This window comes from Haliotis cracherodii, unplaced genomic scaffold (genome assembly GCF_022045235.1).
Source record: "Haliotis cracherodii isolate W230 unplaced genomic scaffold, xgHalCrac1.p SCAF_16, whole genome shotgun sequence".
Classification (NCBI taxonomy): Eukaryota; Metazoa; Mollusca; class Gastropoda; order Lepetellida; family Haliotidae; genus Haliotis; species Haliotis cracherodii.
Genome location: NW_027266271.1, coordinates 25,293,341 through 25,309,133, shown reverse-complemented (window position 1 = coordinate 25,309,133; position 15,793 = coordinate 25,293,341). Strand labels below are relative to the sequence as shown.

General features: G+C 38.3%; 2 protein-coding genes across 3 annotated transcripts in view; both read right to left on the bottom strand.

The window, feature by feature from the left end:
• The window catches only part of LOC139463997 (zinc finger protein GLI4-like), a 142,911-nt gene extending 131,759 nt beyond the window's left edge, over positions 1-11,152 (bottom strand). For both annotated transcript variants that reach the window (XM_071245484.1, XM_071245488.1), the window contains exon 1: positions 11,074-11,152. The gene's annotated coding sequence lies outside the window, so the exon portion shown is untranslated. The remainder of the gene's footprint in view (positions 1-11,073) is intronic.
• On the bottom strand, positions 5,140-5,556 carry LOC139463639 (uncharacterized). Its single transcript, XM_071244908.1, has one exon. The coding sequence runs from the start codon at positions 5,554-5,556 to the stop codon at positions 5,140-5,142; it is 417 nt and encodes a 138-aa protein (XP_071101009.1).
• Positions 11,153-15,793: the final 4,641 nt, after the last annotated feature.

Below are 15,793 nucleotides of genomic sequence, written 5' to 3'. Positions count from 1 at the left end.
GTCCTTTGGCACAGTTCCACCAAGACAGTGTTTCCCCTAAAACATTACAAGTGAGCCACCAAAGGCAATGCTCTTCAAAATAAATCAGCAACATGAAAAAAGCTTTCGTACATTCACAGCATTAAAAAATCTAACACGAATAAAAACACTGGAACTGTTATTAAATCAACAACAAACAAATAAAACCTTCCCATAAATCATTTAGTGATATATTTTCATGTAAAAAAAACAATTTTCTAAGTTACATGGGTATAACATTCGTGAGACAAGGATACATGAAGGCTAAGAACAATAGGGTCCTAAAGTTCCCCTCCGTCTCCACCCACTAGCTGGCGGCTAAACATGTTCAAATAAACACTGGTAGCTAAGCATAAGTTACATCAATTATTTCTCACCTTTCCTCAAATATCCACCGTCCTTAAAACAATACAGGCATCATAATTGTGCTGGAGATGTGGGGCCCATCTGGGTCTGTGTAAACACACATGCTGGAGTTTTCTCTCCATACAAACCGATACTGCACACTGAACATATTAGGTGTATACTGTATATTATTGCTGCAGGAACAGCCATACTGGCTTCGGAATAACGCCAATCAGTCAATTTCATTCTTAAACGTATCAAAAACACCCTGGGATTAATGACATTAATAAAAGAAATTATCTATGAACAAATTTTTGTTATCTGTTACCTATCAATGGAACTAATATCACTTATAATTACAGAATGTCCAAAGAATTTATCAACTTGTTCTTTAGGTGAAGGTCACACAATTTCAGAGCCCATGTACCATATTCTGCTGCTTTGAAAATTGGCAAAGCAGGGCATTTATTAATACGATACACAAAAATCATGCTGTAATGAACCAACTTTATATCAAACTTCGAATTCAAACCTTGATGAGACTTGAACTTGTTTAATAACAGTAAATAGACAATAGTATATCCCCCTGCATTGCTGTTTTTACTGTAATATACACAAGAAAATATTGACTGTCATGTCAGTGGTCTGAGTAGGGGGTGCTTACAATGACTACTTATTTCATGGGAATATGGAAAGGGTTTTGTCGCTTTCATTTACAGATTGGTCTAGAAGCTAGTTGGTCAGGTGGTGCTTAAAAAAAGCAGGGTGCTTAATACAGCGAATACAGTATCATACATGACTGAAGCCACATGACTCCTTTACCCTGTCACTATTTACTACAAATGTGTCTAGAGAGTGGATGTGTAATCCTGATAGAACACCCTACTGGCGTTCTTGCAGTGTGGAACTACATACTGTGCCAATGGTACTGATAGAGTGCTTGGCAAACGTCCATTCATGACTACATAATTAAATAAAATCAATCTTGCTATAGTCTGATGACTGTCAGTCGTAATTTTCTCTTTCACACTGTTGTAATGCAACCTTGTCAGTAAAATTACTTCTTTGTGGAGAGGCAATTACATAGTTTCCTATCACCGATATTTAAAGAGACAATCAAATCTAAATTCAACTCCCTCTTCAAGGAATCTCTCCAAGATGTAAATACAACAAGAGGCACAGGAAACAAACTTAGGACATATAGGATAGTTAAAAATGAAATAAAATTAGAACCTTATCTCAGTCACTGTAAAGTAAAAAAATATCGAGTTCACTTTTCTAAACTAAGATTAAGTAACCATAAATTAAATATTGAACTTGGAAGACACACAAAGCCACCAACCCCACTACATCAGAGGCTATGCTCTACATGTTCAATCATTGATAACGAAAAACATTACTTACTTCACTGTATTAAACACACTCGAGAAAGAAATATACTCTTTGGAAAATTATCTAGACAAAATGTAAATGTAAATGTCCACAGTCATGAAGATAAATTATTTCAATACATCCTATCAAATAATGAAGCAGTCAATATCAACTGCATTTGTTTCCACATCTATAATTTCAAACAATAAATACCCCTCCATAATCAACCGTTGACAATTTTATGTATAAAAAAGAATATCATCACATATATAATATTGATTATTTTGTTTGTGTCTACAGGAATGTAAATTATGTATGTCTGTATATATGTTTATATTGATCATAATGTTTTGTCTCTTAAAATTGCATCTGTCCCGTAATGGAACGATTCTGCAATAAATATTATCTTATCTTATCTTAGTCTCGGGGTGGCCTTGATCTACTTATACGAATGTTAATTAATGTATATATAAATTTACTTTCTCGTTTGTACTCTTATGGAAATAAATATTGTTGAAATTATACCATGCAAATACTGCACTAAAATCCATGTCTACTGGTGCTGATGATTGTTCTGGCAAGATATGAATGGACTATCTATTTCCTAGAAGATGAAGAACACTACCTGATGTCTTGTATTAAATATTCAGATGTAAGGCACTCCCTGCTTAATTCTCTCTTCTAAAAAATAATCACAGAAATATTTAATCTACCTTTTCAAATAATAAACCAGGTAACAGAAATAATCTGCTTTTGTGTATACAACTTCAAATAAATCTAAAATATTTCTTATAGATAATCCTAGGTCATGACATGATATAATATTTTATATTCATACTTTGCTTTGTTATCCATACCTATTACGTATCTGTTTATATAGTTTATTGACTATGTAACTGTTTCTTCATGGAACATTTGTGCAATAAAAATCTTGTATCTTGTATCTTGTGATGCAGATTTCCATATAGACTAACATTTAGTCTCTGAAATCTTATATTACACAATAACCTTCTTGACTCTAAAAAAAATAAAAAATTCCCTATCTGTGGAATAGAGCTAGCTTGAGCTGGATAGACTTGCTTTTGTATGCATTTCTAGATTATGTTTTTTTTCATAAAATAAATATATTCCACGGTCATGGTGCAGGACTAATTTCCATAATGAAACACCACTTGTTCATATTCCTTTAAAGGAAAAGAAGATCGCAACATTTAAAAGTCAGACATGACAAGGACACAGATTCATCCTGACTTCTTCTGTTCAAGGTATGTGCTCCTTGGTTGGTGATGAACTCCATCAGAGTCCTTTAAATAACTTCATAAAAACATCAAGCAGCTGTTTTGTTAAGAGATTGAGTGTCTCTGAATGTGTGAGACACCTCATGTACTGTTGCTGATAATGCTTCAAGTCATTCTCAAATATCTCCTCAGTCATATTTCATGACAATCACGCCAACAAAAAATTTCAGACCTTTCCCCTCCAAAGAGGTATACAGTTTCAATTCCTTTTTCCAAAAAGGAAATATTTCTACAGCAACACGAGAAGTGAGAGACCCCAATTGGCAGTGTCAATACTACTGGATCTCTTGTTGCAGAGGAATGCTGTAACCAAGGTTAGGTCTTGGTGTTACTCGTACATATGAGAATGCAAAGGACACTTGTTCAAAGCATATTCAGTTTGATCCTGTGTGTATCTGGACAAGGTGCCTCCATCTGTAACACCAGACGCTCTGTTGCTGCAAAGGAATGCTGTAACCTGAGGTTAACAATCACTGTGATGTAACCAGGTGTGTAAGATCACCTGTGTCCCCAGTCCATCCGAACAGAAAAAAAATACCATTACAAAGCTACAAAATAGTGCACACATCACAGATATGGAAGGACATGATTTGTATTACATTAACTTTCACGGAAGGCAACATGAGTATGTGTGTACATTGCAATTACAGTCAAGTTTGTGTTTCTGCTTCTAATCCTGAAATCATTGCAATCAGCTTACAACTCACAATTCAAGATTATAACTGAGTGAGTGAGTTGGGTTTAACGCCACTTTTAACAGTATTCCAGTCATATCACGGCGTGTCAGCTTAATGTGGGAGGGAAGCTCGAAGAGTTGCAGGTCTCAGACGTTTACCACTTCAATGAAACGTACCCACAAGCACGGGTATGGTGCTGACAAACCTAGAAACATAATCAGGGCAAGCCCACAATTATGGGTTTCTGGTGTGCCCAAGGGATGCAACTCTGCACAGCGAATTGTGGCGCTTTAGACGACTGGACCACCCATGCCCCCTCAAGATTATAAACCTATCACAGATGCTTACCATTGTTTTGGACGTTACTGGGTCTTTTCATAATAACCTCTTAGGAGGTTTTACTTTTGTCTCAGTAAGACCTCATCCTGGTTATGAGGTTTTACATTTTACAGTAAGACCAAGCATGAACTTTTACTTTTTCTTGGTAAGACCTGAGAAGCAGATGAAGTTTGCACTTAGTGTTGCAAACTTCCAATGTTTTAAAATTGAAAACAAGAATTAAAACTTTTTCTTTATTGATGACGGAAATCGAACCCACAACCTCCTGTTCAGGACTCGGGTAGTCTGAGCCTTAGAAGAAGATGTGTGGTTCATGAGAAGATATTGTGTTCAGCACATATTTCCAAGTCAGATATATTCTACAAGCTGTCGTAACACACTTTTGTGCATAAATACACAAATATTACTAGATGTTGTTTCAGCAATTCATAAGTTGGATGAAACACTCTTCCGAGTAGTAAACATAGCAAAACCTTCAGGCAGCAGTGACCTTGCTAATAAAACTTTAGGCAGCAATGACCTCTCTAATAAAACTTTGGGCAGCAATGACCTCGCAAGTAACACTTTGGCCAGCGGGGACCTCACTTGCATAACTTCAGGCAGCAGTGACCTCACTTGCATAACTTCAGGCAGCAGTGACCTCACTTGCATAACTTGGGTCAGCAGTGACCTAACTAGCATAACTTCTGACAGTAGTGACCTCCCTAGCATAACTTCTGACAGTAGTTACCTCACGAGCATAACTTGGGTCATTGGGTCAGCAGTGACCTAACTAGCATAACTTCTGACAGTAGTGACCTCGCTAGCATAACTTCTGACAGTAGTGACCTCACGAGCATAACTTCAAGCGGCAGAGACCTCACGAGCATAACTTGGGTCAGCAGTGACCTCACTAGTAAAGCTTCTGGCAGCAATGACCTCACTAGCATAACTTTTGACAGTAGTGACCTCCCTATCATAACTTCTGACAGTAGTGACCTCACGAGCATAACTTGGGTCATTGGGTCAGCAGTGACCTAACTAGCATAACTTCTGACAGTAGTGACCTCGCTAGCATAACTTCTGACAGTAGTGACCTCACGAGCATAACTTCAAGCGGCAGAGACCTCACGAGCATAACTTGGGTCAGCAGTGACCTCACTAGTAAAGCTTCTGGCAGCAATGACCTCACTAGCATAACTTCTGGCAGCAATGACCTCACTAGCATAACTTCTGACAGTAGTGACCTCCCTAGCATAACTTCTGACAGTAGTGACCTCATGAGCATAACGTGGGTCTGCAGTGACCTCGCTAGTAAAGCTTCTGGCAGCAATGACCTCACTAGCATAACTTCGGGCGGCAGTGACCTCACGAGCATAACTTGGGGCAGCAGTGACCTCACGAGCATAACTTTGGGTTGGCAGTGACCTCAAAACCATAACTTCAGGCAGCAGTGACCTCACGAGCACAACTTCAGGCAGCAGTGACCTCACAAGCATAACTTGGGGCAGCAGTGACCTCACGAGCATAACTTGGGGGTAGCGTCCTCAGTTTTATGAGTCGGCCACTGCTTCCCTCAGGTTTAACTATGTCAAACAGAACATTGGAGTCATATTTTCTCCTTTACTTCAAAACTCATGACTCAGTAATAGTCAATGTCTAAAAGAACCAAACTGTTAATATTAGTGTCACAGGTTCCATAGCAAAGCTATATGTATCCCTTCCATGTGGTTTCTGTAAAGATGAAGCTTAGAATTTTTTCCAAATTTGATCTTCAATCCACCCAAAGTTTGAAGCTTATCCCTGCAGCTGTTTCAGAGAAGTTGAAAGTCAGCAGATGTGGAACAGACGACAGACATTTTTACCAAGCCAGAAGAGAAAAGTTAACAGACAGACCAACAGACAATGGACAATGCTCCGTGCCTTTAGCTCACTCTGGACTTTGATCTTGTTTCCCAGGCATCAGTCAAATATCTACGCATGATGGATTATATTTCTGCTTCAAACATAAAATGAAAGTTCTGACAGTGATGTAGGACATTTCAGAAAAAAAGAGACTGCCTGCCATCACCAAATTTAAAAATGTTATGGCATGAGAACCAATTGCTGATAGCTTTCAGTCGCAGCTTTTGATCGCTGATATTGGTAGATTTGCAGGATAATTTTATTCCCCATTTTTTTATTTCTTCGGAACCATTTTCAGACCCAGAGCAAAAGGTGGTATGACCTCTGGTCGCATCATACCAAAAAATGGTACTTGTTGTTACCCTGCCTGGCACTCTGTATCAAGAAGATAACACAAGGAATGGTCGTCTTGAAATCAGTATACCGTGTCTCAGAGGGGTATCCATGAACAAATGGAATCTTAGTGGACAAGCACTACAAAATAGTCCAGACTAGTACAAGCAGCCACACGCACACACACACGCAAACACACACACACACACATACACACACGTGCATGTACGCCACTATGTTAATCCCCATCTCACCTCACTTCTGAACAAATTAAACTGACTGCCACTTTGTGACATGTAACAAGTTATGATTGCTGATACTTGTAGAGTTTAGAGTTTTTGCAAGTGTTGCAGGGCGTGGAGTCATCCCACAGATGACATCCTTACCTTGTCAGCTTGCTGACGGAGTTAACCTCTTTGGTCATGTGGACAAGGCGTCCGACCTCTGATCAGAAGGTCTGTGGTTCAAATCCCATTGGGACTCGGAAATTTTATGGCCGCTACACAAGATATTTTCTTTGCACAAACATTTTCTATGAACCATTATAAACATGTCAGTGAAAGTTGCTGTGAATCCTTAGCAAAGGGTACTGTTTAGTTGTGTTTGACTTGCATTCCATTATCTGGTAGTTTTATTGATTCTTCAAAAGCAGAAGTCAAAGTATTGTTTGGCTCACTGAACAAGTCTACATAGTCCTTCTGCTTGCCTTTAAACAATACTCAAACAAGAACACGAAGAATGTCACATTCCAACAAGAGTTATTAAAAGGTGACAAATCCCCCCTGACCCCAACAAAATGGAAAGAAAAATCATCTGACTGTTACTTGATAAGAGAATTTCTATCTAATCTGTCTGTCCTTATACAAGAGAGTTCTCAAAACAATACTATGGAATTGGGATTTAGAACTTTGTATTTCTAAATCAGGTACACACCACTATGAACAGAGTCAAAATCAAACCTCGCCATGGAAACGGAAGAAATATAAATTCTAAAAATCCCTAAATAGCAAAAGGCAACTGTTGATAATCTGGTATTTGTGTGTACACAGTTTCAAGAAAGAGTACCATTTAGTTTTAAAGATACGGTCCGGACAAACTCACCACCATGAACAGAGTCAAAGTCAAACTTGTTGCCGCGGAAACAGGAATTTACAAAATAAAATAAAAAGAATCCTAAATAGCAAAAGGCATCACTTCAACTTCACTACATTAATAAATGTACCAAGTTTGGATGAAAAACTTTTAACAGTTTTTTAGTTCTGCGCTGGAAACAACACCTACCACCGTTTCAGCTTTCCATGGAAACAGGGAAAAATAAAATTTTGAAAAAAATTCCTAAATAGCAAAAGGCACCATTTCAGCCCTTGGTTAATACACGTACCAGGTTTGGATGAAAATTCTTTCACAGCTGTGCTAAGGAAAAGACACCTACCCCACCTTTTTGAGACCTTTTGAAAAAGTCCAAATTGTTTTCACGGAAATCGAGAAAAATAAAAATGTCAAAAATCACTTCAAAAGGCACAACTTCAGGAAATATATGTCAAGAATTGTTGAAAGATATTGAACGTTTTTTGAGTTTTTGAGAAACGAAATCCACCTCCTTATGAGACTAAGTAAAAATTGCCAAAATGCCAAAAATCAGTAAATAGCAAATAGCACTACTTCAGGACCTGTTTTATATTCAGCCAATTTTTGTTGAAAAATATTGAACAGTTTTCGAGTGATGATTACGAACGGACGGACAGGCGGATGGACAGACAGATAGACGGACGAAGACAGACAGGTTGTCGACTATATCCCCCTGCATTATATGCCTGGGGGATAATAACGGAATAATAAATGAGATATGGCAATTTCCACCATCTGCCCCAAAGCAGAGTCCATTGTATGATTGCGACTACACATAATCCTGTGTTTATGGAGCACTATCAAATATGAAGACATGACACTTTCATGGACAACAACTTGTTTGAGCAAAGAAGTTGTTATGCATAACGGTGTCATATCTCCATGTTCTTCCAACATAATGCCTATCAGAGACCTCACTGTCAAATAGTGACAGCACCAGGTTCCTCTCAAACCCTTCATATTTTTTTCAGTCTATTTTGACTTTTTCTTTCCAAATCTTCAAAGATTGAGCATGCTCAATTGTTCATCAAAAGTTGTAAAATGTAGACACCAAAGGCTGGAGCTGGTGGAATATTGCGCGACATTAGAGAAACACTCACATGAAACCTGTTGTTCAAAACATTCAAGATACTTAAAAAATAACTCATGTCACAAGTTTGAGTGTCCAAATGTTCTCAATGTACTATAGCCCATATCAATTGGACACGAATGCGTATGTCCATCAACAATTTGCGTAGCCAATGTGTTATCCTACAAAACACATAATTGGTTGTCCTATTGCACTGATTATTGTTCTTGTAAATTAAAACTTGGAGTTCAGGATTATTTCAAGCAAGTCAAATGAAAAACTGAGTCACGATAATAGCAATTGAATCAAATTCCATACTTTGATATGCTGTAAAATTAATTCATGAAACTAAACTAGATGCTGACAAATAATAAACCATACAAAATTCATATTTCTGGACAAAATCTACCAACATCAGGCTTAAGTTGTCAAGGAAACTCATGTTTAATGTATGCATGATGTCATAACTGTTTGTACCATGCCCTAGTGTCTGAATATGTACAATAAAATTATGTATCTTATCTACATCAATTATAAAGGTGGTGCCTATTTTATTAGTGAGTGAGTGAGTGAGTTTGGTTTGACACCGCTTTTAACAGTATTCCAGTTATATCGCGGCGTGTCAGCTCAATGTGGGAGGAAAGCCCGAAGTGATGCAGGTCTCAGACGTTTATCACTTCGGTGAAACCCACGAGCACGGGTATGGTGCTGACAAACCTAGAAACATAATCGGGGCGAACCGGGATTCGAACCCACAATCATAGGTTTCTGGCGTGCCCAAGGGACGCAACTCTGCACAGCGAATCGCGGCGTCTTAGACGACTGGGCCACCCGTGCCCCCCTATTTTATTAGAAACATTTTATATTGTTCATCACTGTTAGCAACATAGGACCTTGAAAGTAGTCCTCTATCTGAATGAAGCATTTATTTAAAATTATGAGGGTCACAAGTTTGTTTATTTATTGCTTCAGTATTATTCAAACATTATCACAATGGCCCGTGAATAACTGGGTCTTGGTTTGACAAACCAGTGGTTGATATTACGAGCAATGTTCAACATCAGGGTGTGAGGTGAGGTGAAATGGGTTTAATGTCGCGTTCAAGATTATTGCACTTATTTTGCGACGAGCATGCATGTGTGTATCTGTGTGTGTGGCTGCTTGTACAAGTCCGGACTGATGCCGATTTATAATGCTAGCACACTGAGATACTATGCTGTAGTTTAACATGAATACCCCACTCAGACACAATATACTGAATCCGAGCCAACCAGTCCTTGTTTTTGCCCCTTAATGCCGAGTGCAGACAGGGTAACAACAAGTACCATCTTTTAATGTCTTTTGATATGACGCGGCCGGGGATCGAACCCCGAACCTTCCGCTCTCCAGGCTGACGCTCTTCCCAGAGACCACGGAGGTGGTCCCACCAGGGTATGAAGGCATGCAGTCAACCAAGTCCCAGAGCCTGACCATCAGCCCAATTAAGTTGCCTTCAATGACAAGCACAGGGTGAACAGCATGTCAATTAACAAAGTCAAGGCCAGAGAATAACCAGTCTTGATTAACTGCTGAAACAGATTCTACTGAGCGCTGTTTAATATTCCATAGGTACCAACCCCTAGGGAGTCTGGGATACAGTTTTGTACCCAAGCAGCCTATGCTCCTTGTAATAGGCAACATAATGGATTGGTTGTCAGGTTCTGTGTCTAGGTTAATCGCATGTCCTCATACATTGATGGCATAGGTAATTGCTCATAATATCAATCACTGGATTGTCTGGTCCAGACTCAATTATTTAATTCACGGTCTTCAAAGGTGGAATATTGCTGAGTGCGATGTTATACAACATACAAATGAGATGCAGAAACCCATAAACAATGCTTTCAGATATAACCTACAGTTCTATAAACTACATCTAGAATCATGTAAATCCATATATCTTCTCTGCAATACCATTATAAAATTATATTCATAAACAAATACAATCAATGTTTGATATTGTTCTCAGCAGGCACTCAAATGAAAATTTGAAAGTCTTTGGAGCTGGGAATTTTCTACCAGACACAAAAGTATCCTTTCCATACATTCTATTCCATTATTTCTGCCTCTGACAATCTAACCATACAAACAAGGAATTCAGTGAGCATGAAGACATGGAAACAGATGATAGCCAGGCCTTGATAACACCAACACATGGGGTGTGCATCCTACAACTGACTTCAAGTCCAATGGCCATCCTACACACTGTAGTAACTACATCCAAGCATGTATACCCATACATCACCATCCCAAGAACAATGCTGTATTCTACCTATGCACTTGAGACAACACCATCTCCAGCAACATACAAACAAAATGTGTTTCACAATGCTGCTCACAACACACACACACACAAACATGGCAGAAGCTTACATTCCCAGCTGGTTCCATAATACTACAGGAATATATTTCAGAACACCACACTGCCGGCTGAGAAATCCATTTAAGTTTCAGTAAGTCAAACTGATACCCCAAACAGGGGATGGCAGCCAGGCAGGGTTCACGCTCCAGTTTATCGGGTCAACCTATATGCTAAACTTTCACAGACATACTGTTAGATTTTCACACTTACCTGGTTTGCAACGCTTTGGATCGCTGGTGTATCCTAAATCCAAAACATGACTAGTCGGATGTGGTGTAAAAATGGCTACACTGGGTTGTATTTTTGTGTGGAGCACTCAGCAGTGAACTCTAGGCTTACTCCCTTGGGCCAAATTGGTGTCAGATTTCGTGCAGTCTAGCATTAGGATGGTTAGCGGTGCATCTGATCCCTTTCCTCTCACAGATAGGGGGTCGGGGTGGGGAGGGAGGGGGGCCACTTTCGCATATATCACCACTTGAGGTAGGGAGTGGTCACATGATGGTGATTGGGTGACTGTAACACTGGAGGTGTGTAATTATTTTCTCTACTAACTGAATATACCATTGTATAGTACTATTCTTATACACAATGGGACAACATACAGTAGTTAGAATGCCCACATCATAACTTAAATGGACAAGGAATCTTAGACATCATTCTGTCGCAAATACCAAAAGGAAAAGATAGACAAATGATTCATTTGCTTCATAGTAAATCAGTCCGTAATACAAAAAAAATATGCTAGATATATTGATTGAAGTTTTGAGCATAGAGATGCCCTAAAACTTAAAATTCTTAATAATTATGATAGTTAATCAGAAGCCTGAGGCCAGAGCTAGACATTTTATATCCATCTTGTCATTGTTGTCACAAATACCCATTTATAATTGTTGTCACAAATAACTAACTGTATAGTTATGTTAATGTGAATAAACATATTTTATGTTATTTTATTTTATATCAATACATGGTAGTTACACGGAATGCAATATGAGTACTTGACAAAGTGACGAGAGAAGCCTGTAACAACGTACTGTACATCTACTAAATATTGCAGCTGAGATACAAACACAATTACATCATTCTCCACTGGGACACACTGATACACTAAATTTTCAAAAGAATTATTAGCTAAAAAACCATCTGCTTTTTTTATTCTCTCAGATTAAAGAAATACCATGGCACCATGGGAATAGGGGAGTTTTATTCAATCCTGCACAATCTACAAGCTCAACAATAACCTTTATTCCATCATTTGTTAATTCCACAAATTCTTTGATTGAAAACGTTCCAATCGATCAACTTTTTAATAATTTGACCATCATTTATAATTTTTTAATTGGCTTTTTTGTTTTTGTTTCCACTGACATTATAATCAGCTATGTAAATTCTTTTTCAAAGATTAAAGGTTAGACAAAAAAGTAATCCTTGAAAATTGTCAAAATCTGGGAATGAATACCGGCTTTATAATTTCCTATCCAATGAACAAAAGTTGTATTTGGCAATTAATACACTGCTTTGGCGCCAATTTGATCCATATTTTTTCTCACCCCTTCAAACTCATGGTCAAACACAATGGCTATTCTTAGAATACTTGAATGCAAATCATGCAAAAACAAAATTGCATTAGTTCCGAAACGGAATGTTTCTGCAATAAATATTATCTTATCTACTGGAATTGCAACATCTAATACAAGCAACAGATAAATGTAACTATAATTCCTTGACTCATGTAGAGATGAACATAATCCAGAAAGTTATGTGGACCTATCGGGCATGTCAACATATAAAAACGGAAATTTACTGATCACTGACTGACAATAAATTCAATAGCCATGTTGGTTAAGAAATATTTACATAAAAAAAACTGAAACAAATGCATGATCACTTTCAGCTTCTTAAAGCAAACTTTTCAAAATACTATTCCTTCCTGTTACAGTGATCGCTCGCTATAACGCTACCAATGGGGTCCAAATAATTGGTGGGCGTTATAGACGATGAGCCGTTTAACCGAGCCCGAGGCGCGCGCTCGGAAAATCTCAAATCATCAATATGTGTTTATCTCACGTCACATCAAAATAGTATATATTTTTATGGACCTAGATCTACCTGTAATATCATTCATTTATTAAATCTGTCACATTTCACAATGTCTGAAATACGTATTCCATTTCAATTTATCATTTTTAATCGATAAATTAAAAAATTATTCACTATTTCCCGCGATGTTATTGAAAATATAATTCTCTGACACACATTTCGACAACGGGTCCACATCAAAGAGCAAAATAAAGACGTTTTAAACAAATCTTTAAATATATTATACAAAGTGATAAATAAAATCAACAAAAATATATCTAAAAGTAATCAAACTTACATCTAAGTTATTATTTCCATCGTTTCGTGCGATCGCGTGTAATGTAAGTCAAATGACACCTCGGCTTTCGTCGCCTTGAATTCTCGGCTCGGACACAATGTTTAATGCAAAAATATATGCATGAAAAATCTTTGTCACAGCTCGTAACCTAGCACGATACATTCGCGAAGTTCCATATTTTTAATATATATCGTGATTTCCTGCTTAAAACGTTCAGATTAACACGATTTAACAAAAAATCTTTTGCCAACTTCTGAAATTTATCAAACACGAGCGTGGTATCACAGCTATAATTTGATTGGCTGCCTGAGGTCACATGCTCAAAATTGACCAATCACGAAACTTGTAGTAGATTTCGGCAAGAAAGCGTCATTAGAAACAAATTTTAATCCAATGAAATCGCTTGTTATAACTACGAAAAAAAACAGGCGATGTTACGAAAGCGCGATTACGAAATGAATGACCGCCGTGTTGTGACAGCAACTACATGTGTGTGACAGTGTCGCCTCAAATTGGATTGCCTCACTAATTAAGAATATAAACTTCGCTTGTGGTTCTCTTTTATTGCATGCATGCGCTTCTAAGATCAAAGGTCGATAGTGTGAAAAGTTAACTAGTTGAACAATCGTATTTCCGGGACTTGCCGCGGATGTTTTCAAACAGATTATTAGAACTCCATTCAGCGATAAACGGTTGATTATGCAATGAGAAGCGTTATGTGCAAATGAACAACGAACAACAATACAATTATGTCTGTGTAAAACTATCAGTAATAAAAGTGTACATAAATTTTGGGAGCCATGCGTTACCGCGCGTAGTAACCGAAGTAGCGCTTTATCGAAGAGCGCAATAGCGAGCGATCACTGTAATCACATCCTTGAACCCAGTTTCCCACAAAGATGAACTTAAACTTAGGTCTGAATAAAGTTAAAATAACATTCCCCAAGCTAATCGCCTAAAGCACATCTAAAAGCCCACTTGTATGTCTTCAGAGGGTGAAGGGGTCAGTGCCTGGTCTCCTCTCTGACCTCTAAGCCTTGGCAAGGCAGGAAGTGGTCTCAGGCACAGACAAAACAACATGGCGCCCAGTTGGTGGCTGGTCAGCACCGAGGCACAGGTGGGAGGCATTTCCACTTTGCTTACACACCAGGAAGACAGTGTTGTAACAAGTGGAGACCCCGAGAGAAACAGGAACACATTAGCCTTATCTTGGGGTTTCTCAGTGCTCCCTCCGTCCACACAAAAACAATTCCTCAACACAAGACCATTTTTTACTTTGTCACATTTTATCAGTGGGAGAGTTCATGGGTAATTGGTTCAATTTTCCTTGACAGATGTAACATGCTCACTTAGGGCACTCCTCACACTGTTGGAAGATGTGATCTGGATGCAGGTTACACTTTCCTGTAAAAATCGCTGTACATGGATTGGTTGGACAAGTCTGTTCCACCCTTGGCACTGGTTACATGGTTGGATGGCCTTACAAAGGGTTGGATTACAGGATACTGCTGTGTAGTATGACAACCCTGGCAGGAGAAGAGATCTTGTTGGACTGCACCACACATGTTATTTCATGGGCTGTGAACATTAACTGTTATTTATTTGTACTTATTTTGTTACGATGTGATACATGCACATTACTTCCATACATGGTTGATCACCACGAACTAACATATTTGTCAGGTTTAAAGATACATCATTATGCTATCATCACTGGAGTTGGTTGGTTGGTTTGTTGCACTCAGCAATATTCCAGCATAATCCACAAGGTCATGGAAAAAGGAAGGCAATATTTCAGATAACGGCATGACAATTAACATTTGAAATACAACCTAGTTTTACGGTACATCACTGGAGTATTTATGTATTGTAAAACTAAGTTGTATTTCAAATTTTAATTGCCATGCTGTTATCTGAAATATTGCCTTCCCTTTTCCATGGCCTTGTGGATTATGCTACCAACCATGGAAATGGAGTTTGGCTACTTATTGGTTCATTGCCATTGGACACCTTCAGTTAAGTGAAGAAAAACATAATGCTGTTCAGTATTTTCAAAATCCCAAATCATGAAAAGACACCAGTTCATCACAAGACTGATCTGTATAACCGGTACAAGTTTCACCAAGGAAATATTTCAAAGGTTTTGGAGTTCTGATCCAGAAACAAGCACTACCCTATATTCTTAGGATAAGCCCGACTTGTCATGAAAACAAAACATAAAATGATAAAAAAAAAAGTCCCAAATCATCCAAAACGCACTAGTTCACCTGGTCTGTAAAGCAAGTTTCATCTAAAAATATTCAACAGTTTTTGAGTTCTGCTCTGGAAACTTCCACTTGCATCATTTTCAGTAAAGTCCAACTTTTCTTCTGTAGATCGCCACAACCCCCGTTCTTCAAACTGGGGGATAACTAACAATGTGAGGCACTTACAAAATTATGAAACTAAGTGTTACATTTTTTGGGCTGAGCAAAAAGAGGGGGGGGGGGGGGGATTTTTGATATACCATCATTCCCAGAGAGCAGTGAATATATGAACTCCGCCATTCAGGAG

Excerpts from the sequence above, each read along its gene's own strand:
- LOC139463639 (XM_071244908.1), bottom strand. The coding sequence starts at position 5,556 with ATGCTCGTGAGGTCACTGCTGCCCCAAGTTATGCTTGTGAGGTCACTG.